This window comes from Aspergillus lucknowensis, assembly GCF_044049455.1.
Source record: "Aspergillus lucknowensis strain CBS 449.75 chromosome Unknown BJX67scaffold_30, whole genome shotgun sequence".
Taxonomy (NCBI): Eukaryota; Fungi; Ascomycota; class Eurotiomycetes; order Eurotiales; family Aspergillaceae; genus Aspergillus; species Aspergillus lucknowensis.
Window position 1 is genome coordinate 241,886 of NW_027263574.1, and position 15,154 is coordinate 257,039.

General features: G+C 51.4%; 6 protein-coding genes across 6 annotated transcripts; 3 read left to right on the forward strand and 3 right to left on the reverse strand.

Annotated features, from left to right (window-relative positions):
• Nucleotides 1-261: 261 nt before the first annotated feature.
• BJX67DRAFT_382652 (Elongator subunit ELP3) lies at nt 262-2,030 on the reverse strand (the record flags this gene model as incomplete). The annotated part of the gene is made up of 2 exons (XM_071033282.1): nt 262-1,688; nt 1,745-2,030. 2 exons carry the CDS (start codon nt 2,028-2,030, stop codon nt 262-264), a joined length of 1,713 nt encoding a protein of 570 aa, XP_070884666.1.
• A 245-nt stretch (nt 2,031-2,275) lies between these two features.
• BJX67DRAFT_357823 (succinate--CoA ligase (GDP-forming) subunit alpha) lies at nt 2,276-4,402 on the forward strand. The gene is made up of 7 exons (XM_071029532.1): nt 2,276-2,603; nt 2,681-2,709; nt 2,785-2,911; nt 2,977-3,039; nt 3,100-3,125; nt 3,187-3,269; nt 3,337-4,402. Exons 1-7 carry the CDS (start codon nt 2,443-2,445, stop codon nt 3,835-3,837), a joined length of 990 nt encoding a protein of 329 aa, XP_070884667.1. The 5' UTR covers nt 2,276-2,442; the 3' UTR covers nt 3,838-4,402.
• Nucleotides 4,403-4,784: 382 nt separating this feature from the next.
• Nucleotides 4,785-8,014, forward strand: BJX67DRAFT_171167 (RFX family transcription factor). The gene is made up of 3 exons (XM_071025099.1): nt 4,785-5,705; nt 5,764-6,081; nt 6,146-8,014. The coding sequence occupies exons 1-3, from the start codon at nt 4,966-4,968 to the stop codon at nt 7,689-7,691; spliced, it is 2,604 nt and encodes an 867-aa protein (XP_070884668.1). The 5' UTR covers nt 4,785-4,965; the 3' UTR covers nt 7,692-8,014.
• Nucleotides 8,015-8,813: 799 nt separating this feature from the next.
• Nucleotides 8,814-10,970, reverse strand: BJX67DRAFT_171603 (uncharacterized protein). Its single transcript, XM_071025102.1, has 4 exons — nt 10,779-10,970; nt 10,704-10,707; nt 9,732-10,585; nt 8,814-9,666 (listed from the first exon to the last, which is right to left on the reverse strand). Exons 2-4 carry the CDS (start codon nt 10,704-10,706, stop codon nt 8,937-8,939), a joined length of 1,587 nt encoding a protein of 528 aa, XP_070884669.1. The 5' UTR covers nt 10,707; nt 10,779-10,970; the 3' UTR covers nt 8,814-8,936.
• BJX67DRAFT_357844 (E1 ubiquitin-activating protein AOS1) lies at nt 10,916-12,968 on the forward strand. The gene is made up of 4 exons (XM_071029533.1): nt 10,916-11,353; nt 11,426-11,483; nt 11,545-11,716; nt 11,781-12,968. Exons 1-4 carry the CDS (start codon nt 11,326-11,328, stop codon nt 12,657-12,659), a joined length of 1,137 nt encoding a protein of 378 aa, XP_070884670.1. The 5' UTR covers nt 10,916-11,325; the 3' UTR covers nt 12,660-12,968.
• BJX67DRAFT_357847 (Ytp1 family protein) lies at nt 12,969-15,106 on the reverse strand. The gene is made up of 5 exons (XM_071029534.1): nt 14,903-15,106; nt 14,775-14,852; nt 13,857-14,699; nt 13,656-13,785; nt 12,969-13,592 (listed from the first exon to the last, which is right to left on the reverse strand). The coding sequence occupies exons 1-5, from the start codon at nt 15,020-15,022 to the stop codon at nt 13,264-13,266; spliced, it is 1,500 nt and encodes a 499-aa protein (XP_070884671.1). The 5' UTR covers nt 15,023-15,106; the 3' UTR covers nt 12,969-13,263.
• Nucleotides 15,107-15,154: the final 48 nt, after the last annotated feature.

The following is a 15,154-nucleotide window of genomic DNA, read 5'->3' on the forward strand; positions in this document are numbered from 1 at the left end:
CTTCTGTCATCCACGTTGGCTGTTCGTAACTGATCGTCGAAATGCATGTACGGGGAAGAGTAGAATGCTTTGAGTGAAGACGCCCCAATGACCAAAAACGTGGAAAGATATAGTCACCAGCAAACACTCCCATGAAACGCCAATCCAGTCTCCAAACAGAAACTTTTGTGATTCGCCTTTCCCGCCTTAGGTATCATCAATCATGTCGGTAAATGCAAGAGAGAAAAGGACAATATGCGCCACCGCCTTTTATTTTTTCCTTCAGAATCCTTCGTCTTCAATGGGGTCGAGCATCTTGGACATGTAGGGCCCGTCCAGAGTATATCCAAGTCGAGCATAATAGCTACGAACACCAACGCCGGAAATGACACTAATCTTCTGGCTCCCGTGTTCCTCTCGGGCGATGCGCTCAGCCTCTTCCATCAGGAGTGTTCCAAATCCGCGGTGCTGGAACTTACGAGGATCGCGTCCGTGAACTGGAACTGCTGATCCGTACACGTGCAATTCTCGAATGATACTTGTCTGCTGGCCGGTGAATTCGGGACGGAATGTATGTGTAGGGCTGCACTTTCGCAAACGCAGCAGGCCGATCAAGATATCCTGCTTAGGGTCTTCGTAGGCGAGAAACGTCTCCCAGCCTCCGTTCGCCGCGTAGTCACGGCGGATAAGCTCCACCTGAGAGGGGCGAATCTTGTTCTTGACTTCATTGATTCCAACCTCGCGCGTACGAACGTCCCGGCATGTTGTTCCAAAGTCCTTCATGCGCGCCAAAGCTAGCTCTCGCAAGTTACCGTTCTCGACGCCAGAGGTGACCAGCGGCATTGGGATATCTCGTTGGACTCGGTAGATGCGTGTCCAGGGCGGAACTAGAGCGAGGATGCGAGCAACAAGGTCGACGAGCGCATTGGGGGTATAATTCTTGTAACGACCTGTCCTCCATAGTTCATAGAGACCGGTTCCACGGATAACAAGCGTGGGATAAATCTTTAGGCCATCCGTTCGAAAAGCCGGGTTCTCAAAGTATTCTTCAAACTGGAACAAGTCACGCTCCATGCCGACATTAGGCAGGTCAGGCATCATATGGCTGACAACTTTGAATCCCGCATCTTTCGCAAGCTTGAATGTTTCCGCAACCGCAGCAACAGTGTGGCCGCGGTTCGTGTCTCGGGCAACGTCTTCGTATAGACTTTGTACCCCAATCTCAAGTCTTGTGCAACCGTACCGAAGCATGCTGCTCAAGTGGGTGTCCAAGCAATAATCTGGGCGAGTTTCAATAGTGATACCAACGCACTTTATGTTGCTCATTTCTCCAGCCTGTACAGCTTCGTCGACATTGTCGGTCTGGTACCCACTCAGTGCATTGTGTAGTTGAGCGATGAAAGACTCTCGATAGTCTTCCGGTAAAGACATAAAGGTTCCCCCCATGATGATATATTCAACCTTGTCGACGCTGTGACCAAGCGACTTTATCTGATCCACTCTCCCTCTTGCCTGCTCGAACGGGTCATACCGCGCACGAATCGCCCGCATCGATGTAGGCTCATAGCCAGTGTAGGACTGTGTAGAATACTCGAAGTCGGAATCTGGCCCACCGGGGCAATAGACACAGATGTTTCCAGTATAGGCGATATGTGGACAACGGTGGGGTTTGCTCATTACAGCAACAACGGCAATACCGGAAGACGTTCCTAATATGGTAGCTCAGCGACACACTCTCACGAGATGCATACCAGGAAAAACATACGGATCGGCTTCGCAATCAGCTTGGGGAGAATATATTTCTTGTAGTGTTCGGGAACAGCAGAGATAATGGCCGTCAGAGGTGGCTGGTTACCCAGACTATGTTTTTTTGCTATCTGGCTCCGGAGCTTGTTGAGATTGATATCCTTCTTCGGCTTCGTGGGATCCTTTTCCGACTCATACTCTTGAATTAAAGTATTTGCAATATCGGAGCACGCCCTCATAAACCGTTCATTTTCCGGGGGAAGCTTGGAATTCTTCTTCGATTTGGTGGGTGGCGGGGCGGTCATTGTGAGCGTTGTCATAATGGGCGGCCGCCTCGCGTGGATGGCAGAGAGGTACTGTGCAGAGGCAGATGCGTATGGCTCTATCTTATTGTATGGAATGGTTGCAAGTATAGGACGCCGGCTAGGTCACGATACCATCTGGTAGTCAGTTCAGAGGATGAAGGTAGAAAAATCATGGGCCGGGCTGCCGACCGCCCGCGATAATACTCGGATAAAGCTTTGCCCAGCGTCCCGAACAAATGTCCAAACCCGTCTTTCCGATAGAACTACCACTGCTCACTTTCCGTCCTTGTTTCTTCTTCTTCCTCCCCGTCATTCGACCCTCAAGGCTTGTTTTGCCCGTCTCGCGGTGCAATCTCCCTTCCCCTCATTCGCGTTCCGTCCTTTTTTCCTTCTCCTCCCTCCACAACCCGCCATGCAAGCCCTTCGCCGGAACGCGGTTTCTGGCCTCCGATGCGCTGCTCCTATCCAGTGCCGGGCGTATTCCGCCGGACCTTACTCTGAGACCGTCAAGAACCTTCGCATCAACAGCGACACCAAGGTGCTCTTCCAGGGTTTCACCGGAAAGCAGGGAACGTACGTGTCTTGTGCCGGAATCTGCGGGATTGATATCTAGACGGGATGCTGATATGCGCCATCTCGGCCTCCTATAGATTCCACGCCGAACAAGCAATTGCCTACGGTATATCTTACCATTGTTTTCGTCCAGTGGCGTAACGCGCTCGGCCAACTTGGTTCACGAACTTACAAGTCACAGGCACCAAAGTCGTCGGCGGTACCAACCCCAAGAAGGCCGGCTCTACACATTTGGACCTCCCGGTTTTCGCAAATGTTAGCGACGCCGTCAAGGAGACCGGCGCCACTGCTTCGGCTATCTTCGTCCCGTAAGAATATAACGGTCTTCGGATGCAATGACTCTAAGAGTTCGACGCTAATATCATGGGTCCAGTCCTCCTTTGGCTGCAAAGGGCATCGAAGAGGCCATCGAGGCTGAAGTTCCACTCGTTGTCTGGTAGGCCTTGCTTTCGCTTGTTTCAATGAATTTCCTAACTAATGGCCGACGGGCACATAGTATCACCGAGGGTATTCCTCAACATGGTATGACACAAATTACGGCCAACCATTGTTATTCCCACCGAGACTAATGATGTTGTCCTAGATATGGTCCGTATCACCGACATCCTGAAGACCCAGAACAAGACACGTTTGGTTGGACCCAACTGTCCTGGTATCATTGCTCCCGTAAGTATCGATATTTGCCCTGTTCCCCTCACGGTTCAGTCCTAATGCCACTGTTCCAAACATACAGGGTCAATGCAAGATTGGTATCATGCCTGGTTTTATCCACAAGCGTGGCCGGGTTGGTATCGTTTCTCGTTCCGGCACTTTGACCTACGAGGCTGTCAACCAGACCACCCAGGCCGGGCTCGGCCAGTCCTTAGTTGTCGGTATTGGCGGAGACCCTTTCTCTGGAACTAACTTCATTGACTGCCTGCGTATTTTCCTCGAGGACGAGGAGACCGACGGCATCATCATGATCGGCGAAATCGGTGGTAGCGCTGAGGAGGACGCCGCGGAATTCTTCAAGGCCAACAACAAGCACAACAAGCCCGCCGTTGGTTTCATCGCTGGTGTCAGTGCTCCCCCAGGCCGACGTATGGGCCACGCCGGTGCCATTGTCAGCGGCGGGAAGGGCGGTGCTGACTCCAAGATCTCTGCTCTCGAAGCCGCCGGTGTCGTCGTGGAGCGCAGCCCTGCCTCCCTCGGTAAGGCCCTGCTAGCCGAGTTTGTGAAGAGGGATTTGGTTTAGATTGGTCGCGCACAAATTACTCCGAATACTTCAGATGGGGATACCCTCGTCTGGATAGCCCAAAAGAGCATCAGTCTTTGAGCAACCTCTCGTCCTGTATCCTAGATTCCTGCTCACACCCTCCTGGACCTTTGTACCTTTTTTTCCTTTCTGTCATTGGCATCTCATATGTTTAGAGAGGTAGGAAATAATTAGTTTTCTTATGTAAATTTTGGAATTTTGCTTGGTCAATCCACAACCCACGACCCCGTTTTAACTATTTCGCATGTCCAGTGCCAGCCGATCGGTAGTGATGACGAACGTACACTATCATAATATAAGCTGCTTGTTGTATACACTTGAGTTTCCGTTTGCTGAGTTAAGCCACAACAGGAGTACCCTGCGCGATATCAAGCCGAATCTGGGAGGGAGGGGGAAATATAAACTTGGCATCTGAGCTGGAGACCTGTGTTCGCTTAGAGTTGCTGTCCCGATATAATTGGTCTTGACGCAGATGTAAGGTCCGGATAATTATCTCAGCGACCTGGAAGGCAATATTAATTCTTATTTTTCTTCAATCGTTAGATTGGCATCTTGATGTGCCCAAGTAGAAGTGGTGCCTGAACTATGCTCCCTCAAGAATGGAGCGGCTTACGTAAGATACACGTGACGCACCAAGCTTGTTTTCGTTGCTTGAGGAACGGGCGACGCTCTGTTTATTCCTGCCTGTCCCTCGAAGCTGACCAAATTCATTCCCCAAGCCGCCATGAGCCTCTTAGGGCCTGACACCATAAAGGAGTGAGTCTAGAGAAAGTACAGAACTAACAATCCCAATCTCTGCTTCTTTCCCTCGTCGAGGATTGTGTGGGAGCTGGTTTGGAGGAAACATTAAAACAGACGGGCGCTACTGAACAAAACCTATTATTATTGCCCGTGTACCCACTGTTTTGTACCTAGCAACGAGGACAAACCCCAAGCAACACCACCACCCGACGTGCTGAGCAAGCAAGAGCCTCTGAAAAAGGAACATGTCTCCTGATATCGGTGAGAAGCTGCCTTTCCCCTGTATTTCCCCTGTTTCTGGCTTCGATCTCCCCGATGCTCACCGGACGGGACCTGGTCGTCCCCTTCTCGTTGGTATGCTGACCTATGGTGACAGCGGGTCGCGCAGCCTCACAGTCTTCGAGCGCTGCTTCCCAAACGACTCAAATAGCTGGTGCCCATAGTCGCCCCGGCACAGCAGATCTCATGAGATCGCGCTCCGAAACCGTCGTGTCAAGAAATAGCCGTCGCCCGAGGTCGAGAGGCTCGACCGCCAGTATTCATTCGACCACAACGCAACAGACCCAGGACCAGCAACTTACGGATGGCTTTTCTCAATTTTTGCCGGCCCAGACGTCTGCCGGATCTAACGTTTTTGGCAGCAACCCGGAAGATATCATCATGCGATTCGGTCAACAATTGTCGCACCAGGTGAATGGGACCTCATTAGACCCGACTCTTCCTGATGCACACCACCCTGTCATGGGCAGGGCAGACGACTTTTCCAACCATACTATCCACGGCCATCATTTATCACACCATTCTTTGCCGCCCGGACTTCCCACGCACGGCTTACCGGGCGTGGCTATACCTCAATACCAGAACATGTATGACAGTGGAATTGAGAATCACGTTCCTGAGCACATCCTTGATGACCATGATGCGTCAGAAGCCGGGGGCAAGAAAAAAAAGGGCTCGAGCTCCTCGATCGCTAACGACAACGAGCTGCGAAAGCTCCTGCGGCAATACGAGGGTTATACGTTAAAGCAAATGGCGGCAGAGGTTCTCAAACATGAGGGGGCCGGTGGGAAGGCCGAGAAAGTCAAACAAGTATTTGCGATGATCTGGTAAGTATTGAGTAACTAGCCGTTTATCTCCCCATGCCGTTCCTCATGCGCGTCACAGGTTGAAGGAGAACTGCAGGAAAAGCAGCGGATCCGTCCGACGAGATCGTGTCTACTGCTGCTATGCGGAAAAGTGCGGCACCGAGCGTGTCTCGGTGCTGAACCCGGCTTCCTTCGGGAAACTCGTACGGATAATATTCCCGAATGTGCAGACGCGCCGTTTAGGGGTCCGGGGAGAGTCAAAATATCACTACGTTGATTTAACGGTAATAGAGGAAAAACAACAGAAGCCGACACCACAACCCGCCCAGTTTCAACCCTACGAAGCTACAACAGTGGGTACCACTGAGGGTAACAATGGGGATACGACGCAACAAAGGTGAGTTAGATCATCTAGTTTGGAAAACATAATAGGTATGTTTTGAAGCTCATATTGTGGATAGTGTGGCCGTGGTATCGCAACCTACTGCTGACACGGCCCTATTCCCTTCTCCTCCGACTTCGTTCGCCCCGAAGGTCGCAGCTCCCACGGCAACTTTTGGTTGCGACTGCCAGTCCCAGGCCCATGCTGATTCTGATATTACTCTCGATAATGTTGCCAACCATTCCGGAAAGCTAATCCACCGGATGCTTCAGCTGCCAACGACGGATAGTTCCTCTGTGGATACAGACTCCCTGCAACTGCCTGATATCAATGAATTTCTCCCTGCCAATACTGACTCCAAGGTAGCGGCGGCTCTTGCTGCTCTATATCGTTCCCATTGCATCTCGGTAATTGATAGCTTTCGATACTGCAAAGAGCGCAATCTTCTCAGATACTTCTCTGCGTTCCATGGGACCCTGACCGTTCCAGTGCAGAAGCTGTTGACACACCCCAACCTTGCGCCATGGATTAAGGAGTGCGATTGGTTGATGTATCAGAAAATGATCGCGTTTGTGGCGCCACTCACAACACAAGTGGTTCCCAAACTTGTCCTCGACGCCTTTAGTTCGATATCACAGCGACTGACAACTCATATTGCCGACACTTTTAGAACCCAACCCGTACATGTTTCATTGGCGCGGCTAATACCGGCCCATATATTTTGCAACCTTTTGAGGCATATGCTCGACGTGAACCAGTCGGCCAATGCTGCAGCTGCGTGGCTCTGCCACCCTGACAACCGAAACCAGATGTGGCTCGATTTCAAAGCATTGGTTGATCCCAAAGAGATGATCACAAAGGCGAACATACCAAGCTGTGCGGAACGGGCTACGGAACAGATACTGAAACACGATGTCTACGCTCTCCTCACCCCTGTGGCCGACCTAAACCCTGCTGACTCCAATGAACCCTTTTCCCAGTCTGATGCCGAGGAGGATACGCCACCGCGTAAATTCCCTGTGGCCGTGTCTGTGGGTGATGAATACAATTTCCCGGACAAGTGGATCTCCTTCATCCTAAAGATCCCGCATATTTTCCCTCAACATCGCACGCAGTGTCTAATACAACGAGTGGATGCTTTGTGGGACTGCATCCTGCGTCGGTTAACGTTGGGAGGGGCTCAGAGTTTTAGTGCCTGGTGGATGACCAAGGTGTTTTTCCATGAAATGATGTTGTGGCAAGCGGAGAAGGGTGGGTTCATGCGTTATACACCAAACACATTGCAAACAGCGGGCTTGGACTTGGACCGGACCGGGCCTGGAAGCTTTCTCTTGAAGCCGTCTTCCGATGCTACCGCCGCTGGGAGTGAGCCATCGTCGGCGTCTGATGCACAGAATGGCGTATCACAGGACCGGTCACAGATGGAAGTTGAGACTAATTTGTGCCACGCCGAAAACGAAAAATCCGTTAATATGTCCGAGAATTTAACGAGCTTCCATACCCCGAATCATGATGACAGCGCTATTGGCCTTGATGACGACTCGATGTTAATGAATGTGGGCAAATATGGCGATATGATGGTTTCCGACCCGGCAGATGCTGAGGGAGATGTTGTCGTCATATAGCCTTCCCACCACGCGAGTTGGATATCTGCTCTTCCGTTATTTGCTTTTGGGAAAGAACAAATTTTGCCTCTTCATGGGTGGAGTTGGAGTGTGCTTTTCTTTAGGAGTGTTGATTTTTGGTTGGTTCATGTACAAGGAAGGGTTGGCGTTCGATGGTCATTGCACGAGAGACGAGAAACGAGAGCATCGATTTGAAATTTGTTGGGCATCGGCATGCTTTGGTCGTGACTGATAGACTCCCACACCTGCTAGCGTGGTCAAACCCATTCGAGGAGCTGACCGGGATTGTCTAATCCTACTTTTGCTTCCTCTCTTTGCTTGCTCTGTTCGTGAGGGACATACATCGCCTTTGTAAATATTGATTGCTTTGCCATTGGATTACAGCTTCTTACTAACTGTGCTCTATTGTGACTTCGCTTGTCAGGCGTTTTGTTACACCTATGAGCTCGACTAATCACCGTGCATTTGTTTCCTTGACCACTTTCCGCTCTTGTAGCAAATGGCTAACGTGGGCTGGATGGACCTTCTGCTCTATTCTGGCCGAGCGGAAGTGTTCCCTCTACCGGTTGGAGTTTCTTCAGTGTATGCGGAAGAGGAAGCGTGACATAATCGGTATTGCTTCGAAATGCCCGGATTAGGGCAACTCTTACATTAGGAGAGAATTTATATCTACTCCAGTGACAACATGATACAGGAGAAGGTAGGGTCTAAATACGCTCGTCAAGCGGGTGCACCCGAAATGCAAATCACTGGGCCCACTTTTGGGCAGACTTACACCAGTGTGGTGTGATGTGTAAGTTGTGTGGTCTTCTTTCTTTGCGGTAGAATTCGGCGATGTATGTTTCCAGTAGAATAGAGATTGATAATGGGTTTTATCCGCAAACGACCCTGCGATTTGTCTCCCAGTCGCGTATGCGTGGGAAGGATAGTGTGGAGTGCACCTTGCTGAAAAGAAAGCAGACTTCTGAGATACACCCATGTCGCAACGTTGGCAGCTCATGACAGCCAACGGTCTCTGGCCAGAGGTAGAGCATCGGATTGGACACACAAAACCGGCTCATCTCGGTCCTGCGGCAGGAAAAAATCTCGGACCAGCGTAACCGTGAACAATGACACTTTGAATGTCGATATTGCCTGCGTTATAAGGGCTCCATAACTTGATCAGAATGTATCGACCCGATCTTAAATGGAAAGAGGAGTTAGAAAGACGGAGGAGATTAGAAATATCAAACAGCGCGCGGAGACTTACGGAGGAGGATCAAATCGAAGGCTGACGCTACTCTTAGGTCGCTTGATGAAGAATTGAGCAAGTGGCTTCATCAACTCAAGATTTGAAGGGCGAGAGGTTGGACCTGAACGTGGCACCGATGGCGCACTTGGTGGGATAGGCTGTATGGTATTTGGAACATGACGACGCCTGGGTAATTCGTCTTGCTCCATGGCATACTGGCGCCGCATAGCCCGTACCTGGCGTTGCAAGTCCCGCCGACGCGAGTTGAATGAGTTGGATTCGGACGTGTCATCGTCATCACTAGTATCCTCAGTCTCTGAACAGAGAAAATCATCGTCCAGTGGATATAGCGCTGCCGCCCTCTCTAACCTCGTCATTTCCGACGTTTGGGGCAGTGGGAAGGCCTCTCCAGACATCCTGTGTTCGGCGCCCTCCGAACGTTCGTCGTACTCGGTGGTAACACGAAACTCCCCGGGAGGGTGTGCATTGTGGTTTGGAGAGGCGCGTCCAACTTCGCTGGCATCCGTATCTGAATCCGAAAGGGGATCAAAGTCGGTCAAAGCCGCTCGCTCAAGTGTCTGTAAAGGAGCCCGATATGAGTTCATGTACTCCTGAGACGGCTGCATCCCGCCGCGTCGGTGATTATGGTGGCTCTGGGTGCCTGCGTATTGGATTTGGTACTGCGCTGTACGGGCGAGAAGCTCGTCGGACGACATTGAGACAAAGACCATTCCGGCTTGTATCCTAATCAGAAGCGAGTCTATTAGCAACGACGTTTGGCTTCTTCATAGCTCCAGGAATGAACATACGGGGCGTCGTATCCAGATTTTGGGGCTTTGATAACGAGCTTCTTCAGACAGAACGGGGTCTCCCCGCGATGCTTCAGAATCAAATTACAGCGATCGGATTTTGTACAATAAACAGACGAGTCGTTGCGAAGAAGATTTTCTGGCCAGGAGCTTTCACCCTCAGGCTCGTATGTGCCTCCATCACAGCTTGCCAACTCCATTTTTAGGGTTCCGGGTACGACTTGACCGTATTGGCCGTACTTGAGAGATTGGAGCCCTTCCCTGTTATCATCTGACTCAAGCTTTCTGCGCTTGACTCTCCACCTGTTCATTTGCTGGTCGTTATCCGGCTCCAGTGGCATCGCCGACGGGGAGTCTATCCGTGGAACAGGCTGGTCAAGAATGGTACCTCTATTTCTCCTGCTGCGCCCGTGTCGATCACTGTCTCTCATGGCACGAGATCTTGAACCTCTATTCATCGATCGTGGTAGATCGGATGGACTTGGATCCTGGTTCATGATATTGGCATCTGGATCCTGCGGTCTCCGCAACCCTACGTGGACGGAGTCCGAACGCACATCATGAGAACGATCGCCCCTGGGAGTCCTTTCTCTTTGTAGCTCTCGGATCTGTTGATCCACAGATGCTCTGGTTTGGTCGAAGCTATATCGGTCTCTCGCGCGCTCGGAACGGAACTCCTCCAGCTCCTGGTTGAGTGTCTCTAGAGCCCGGGCAGAGGTGTCCCGGTTGCGCTCTGAATTTAACAAGTCCCGTAAATGCTGCAGACGATTTCCGTTTGACCGGCGAGGTCGATCACTGGATCTGCTTCCTCGGGCGGTACGGCGGGAGGCGGGAGGATAGTCGTAATTCCCCGACTAGATATAAGAGAGCAAGTCAACAAATGCAAGAATTCGGCTGGAATCCTCCCGCGGACTTATAGAAAGCGCTTCGGCTGTAAAACGGATGACGGAAAATGTCTCGTCTGCAACATACCATCCTATAGGAAGGGGACCCAGTTAGTTTGGCCTGCGGAGTGGGTGATAAGAGAGGGGAAAGTGAAGGGTATACCGGGGCAAGAGTTTTGTGGAGGGAAAGAGCGGAGAAAGCAAGCAACCCGAACGCAGGAGATGGGATGAAAGGAGCCTAGATCAGTAGCAAAAAGCAGAAGGGACGACAAATGGCGGTGGGTAGGATGGAGGGGTTGATGGAAGTGACGGCGGAGGTGAGATGACGCCAGGAATCGAGGCGATAAACCGCCCTGGCTGTATCAGTGCACGTGATGGACTATCGATTGTCGTGGAGCTCCCAGTCTGGCTTCTCTTCTTTCGAGCTGTACGTTTCACAGTTTCGGGAGCCTCGCTGACTGAATGCATGCTGCTGACACACCGCGTGATGTTTCGTCGTTCTCTCAACCCCTCCTGTCCTTGTGTTTCCCCTCCTTACACCTAACTCCTTTCACAACACCGTCTCTTCCTGCTCTGCATTGACAATTGAAGCTTGCCCGGATCCGCTTCCCCCACGCCCAGCACTTAATTCTATCACTCTCGCGCTGATCGGCCCCGAAGTTAATTTGGATTAATATAAAGTTCGACGCTGCGTACGACTCTCATTCATAATGGAGCCCCAAGATTCGATCAGTGCAGGTAACGAATGAGGCTCTCAAGCTGATATGATAAACGATTTTGAGCGTAGGATCTGACATTGGGATTAAACAGACGAGATTGCTCTCTACGATCGCCAGATCCGCCTCTGGGGTGTCAAGGCGCAAGAGAAGTGAGTTGGGACAAACCTCGTTGACCTCATACTTCAAGGCTAACGTTACGTACTTTTGTAGGCTTCGGTCTGCGAATATTCTCTTGATCACAGTCAGGGCGCTGGCGAATGAGATTGCCAAGAACCTGGTATTGGCGGGTATCGGTAGTTTGACGATTGTTGACGATGCAGTCGTCACTGAGGAGGACCTTGGCGCACAGTTCTTCATCTCCCAGGACTCCGTCGGTCAAAATGTATTCTCCTGCTCTGATCCTGCTGGCGCTCTACTGCACTTGGGGCATACTAACTTTTGGCCAGCGCGCGCAAGCTGCGGCGCCTGCAATTCGCTCCATGAACCCACGAGTTCAGCTCCACGTTGACACGGACAACATTGCGGCGAAGCCTCCGGATTTCTTTGCGCAATTCGACGTTACAATCGCGACAGAGCTGAGTTTCTCAATGTACGGGAACATCAATGCAGCATGCCGTATTGCTGGACGTTCGTTCTACGCAGCAGGGCTGCACGGATTTTACGGATTTGTCTTTGCGGATCTCATCCAGCACGATTTCGTTATTGAACGATCGAAATCAAACGTCCCATCAGCAGCACAAGAAACCCCGACGCGAACGATTTTGAATATTACAACCAAGAGGGAGAGCGAGAAAATCATCGAAATGGTCACGAAGAGGGAGGTGTACTCCCCACTGGTCTTAGCAAACACTTCCCCTCTCCCCGAAGATTACACCCGCCTACCCCGCCGCAGAAGACAAGTAACACCACTTCTGAGCTGCCTGCGAGCCCTTTGGGAATTTCAGAAGCTTAGCCAAGGCAGACTCCCGACCTTCTCCCACCAAGATCTCGAACTATTCACAAAGTTGGCCCGCGACGTGCATCAAGAACTCAAGCTTGATATCGCGACCCTCGACTCCGCGTTCCTGCGAACATTTCTCCAGAACCTCGGATGTGAACTGAGCCCGGTGGCTGCGTTTTTAGGCGGTAGCTTAGCCCAAGACGTGATCAATGTCCTCAGCGCACGCGAGCAGCCTCTTCAAAATCTCCTACTCTTCGACGGCGAAAGATCTGTCGCGCCCATCTACCCGCTACATCCTTTCTTTCCCCCAGAGGTAGAAAACGCCATGCCTGCCGTTCCTCCTGCAGCAAACGCAATCCCAGTGAACAGCCAACCCGGCGTGTGATCTGCGCGGCCTGTCAAGTTACGGCGAAAATGATTCTTGATTGATAGCGTCTCGTGAGTAAAAGTCCACGAATATCAAAGGCATGGGATAGCGTTGGTCAGGTGAAACGGATCGCAACCAGTTCGGGATTAATACCCATCGAACTATACTCACTTTTCTCTTTGCTATTCGGGCTGTACCCTGCACTAGGGGCGATTTCGTCACATGTATGATAGAATTCTACGAATTGGATACGGATTGATGAAGCGCTTGCTCTTGTGGTTATGATTGGGGCCTTCAGATAGAATACCCAGAAATATTCTGCTTTGTTTGTCATTGGCGCAAGCCGTAGGTTTATTAATGATCGCTGAAAGATATATGCCTTGATTATATACAAGAAGGGAAGCCCATAAACGCCAGTTGGCATCGCCCCTTGGAATCAGAAATAGAAAGAGGAATCATGTAACGTAATATGATATTTCGCGAGTGCCACCCAAACACCATTATCCCATAGCCCAGAAGACGGAACCGAAAACATTTAGTATGGAACAGAAGAGAGTGGTTTCAAAAACCCCTAACGAGGCCGGATTATAGGAGAATCTCAGGGTGTAGTGCTGAGCCAAATCTAGTCCCGCTCCTTCGCGAACAGCGGTGCGCTCTCTTCATCCTCGAGTCTCTTCGCCCCCAGTCTCTCGTCATTAGGCAACTTCGCCTCATCTTCTTCATCAGAGATGAGGCCCTGGAGCTCAAAGGCCTCGGCATCTTGGATACGCTGGTTTTCAGAGGGTGTGTGCACGTGGCCGTTCATGTAGGCGGCGTTGGGGCGCGCGCGGCGGGGCTTGGACGGCCCTACAGCGGCGTCGTTGTCTTCGATGCTGGAGGTGCGAGAGTGGGTCGGCTTGGTTGATTCCGGCCATGCGTGCACGGCATATATGTGGAGAAGAATGTTGACGACTAGGAGGCGTGTTAGTCGAACGACGGAGAAGGGAAATGGTAAGGGGATTAGAGAGTACGTACAGAGGAAGAGGACGAAGGCAATGCTGTACAGAATGAGCACGTAGGAGACGTGTGTGATTTCGGCGTCTTCGAGAAGTTGCATCTGTTCCTCAGTGGCACCCATGAAGAGAAATCCGGAAGCGTATAAGAGCTGCAAATTTGTTTGTTAGTTTTATTATCCTTCTATTACTTTGTGCGGGTATATTGATTGGGGAAACTTACAAAGGGCGTCAGGTATTGGAAGCTGTTGGGGTCTGAGCCGTCCACGCTCACGCTGCTCCGGTCTCTCAGCACAAAGGAAATCTCGATGATCCTAGTAAGACCAGCAGCCATCAACGTGTATCCGAAGATAGTATGGACCATGGTACTGATCATCGAATGTTGCGGGTGACCAGACATGGCATAACCAGTCAAGAGAATGACAATTGCAGGTATAAGATTCCTCTTGGGCCGGCCATTTCTCTTTCGGCTCAGCCAGATACCCAACAAGCCGGCGCACCACCAGACAATGCCCATGGTAGTATGTTGCAGGTCGTTATGAACCCATGGGCCACCCCACCGATGCTCCGTGAAGGTATTGACACAACCCCAGGCCGCAATAACCAGGGAATCGAAGAACTCCTGGCTACGACCGGTGCGGCGCAACCAGTACTGGCCAACAAGGAGGAGTATCGTAAGCAAAATACCATAAGCGATGAAAGCGCTGCCCATGATAAAGTGGGCCAAACACTGTCCGAGATGGTCGTCGCGGCAGAAGCCCAACGCAGCAATGCCTCCAAAGAGCATCTGCACCCAGCTGATGATGGGCATTGCCTTTCCGAGAATGCCGTGGAGGATAACGATAACCCGGCGGATCCGGCCATGAATTCCCTTGGATAGATGCAATTTCAGATAGATCCCAAGGACCACCTGCGCCGCCAAGAAGAACATCAGGGTGTTTGCGAACGAGGCGTGCGCGTTTTTAGCGAACTGGCGGCCCTTATGTGCATGGCCGAGGAAGTATGCAACGATAGCGATAGCGGTTCCGATCGTTTGAATGGGGACGTGCCAGCGTGAGCGAACGATCTATGAAAAGATACCAAGTAGACACATTAGATGGCTTTTCGAGATTAATAGGCGGATTTCAAGGGAAAGGCGTACCCCAAGCACCATGCCTAAGGGAAAGATAATCCCAAAGGCCAGCCCCATAAGGACCATATGGATCCATAGTGTCGAGTCCTGGTAGTACATTGTCAGTACGCGTGGAGTCAAGGAAGGCATTGGCATACAATCGGGTCTTCGGAGGTGGCGGAGCCTTCGGGGACATGTGAATGGTCGCCATGAGCAAGAACGGGGGAGATGAGGAGAAGGGACGCGAGCACCCCGCGTATATCGAGAGCGCTCATCATCCTGCCTTCGTCACCGAGTGCTTTGCGAGAAAGGAGATAGGGAGAGGGAGGGGGAGGAGGAGAACATGATGAGCTGACGAAGATTTGAACGAGCGATTGGAGGGTCGGAAACGGACACAAGAAATCGGTGGC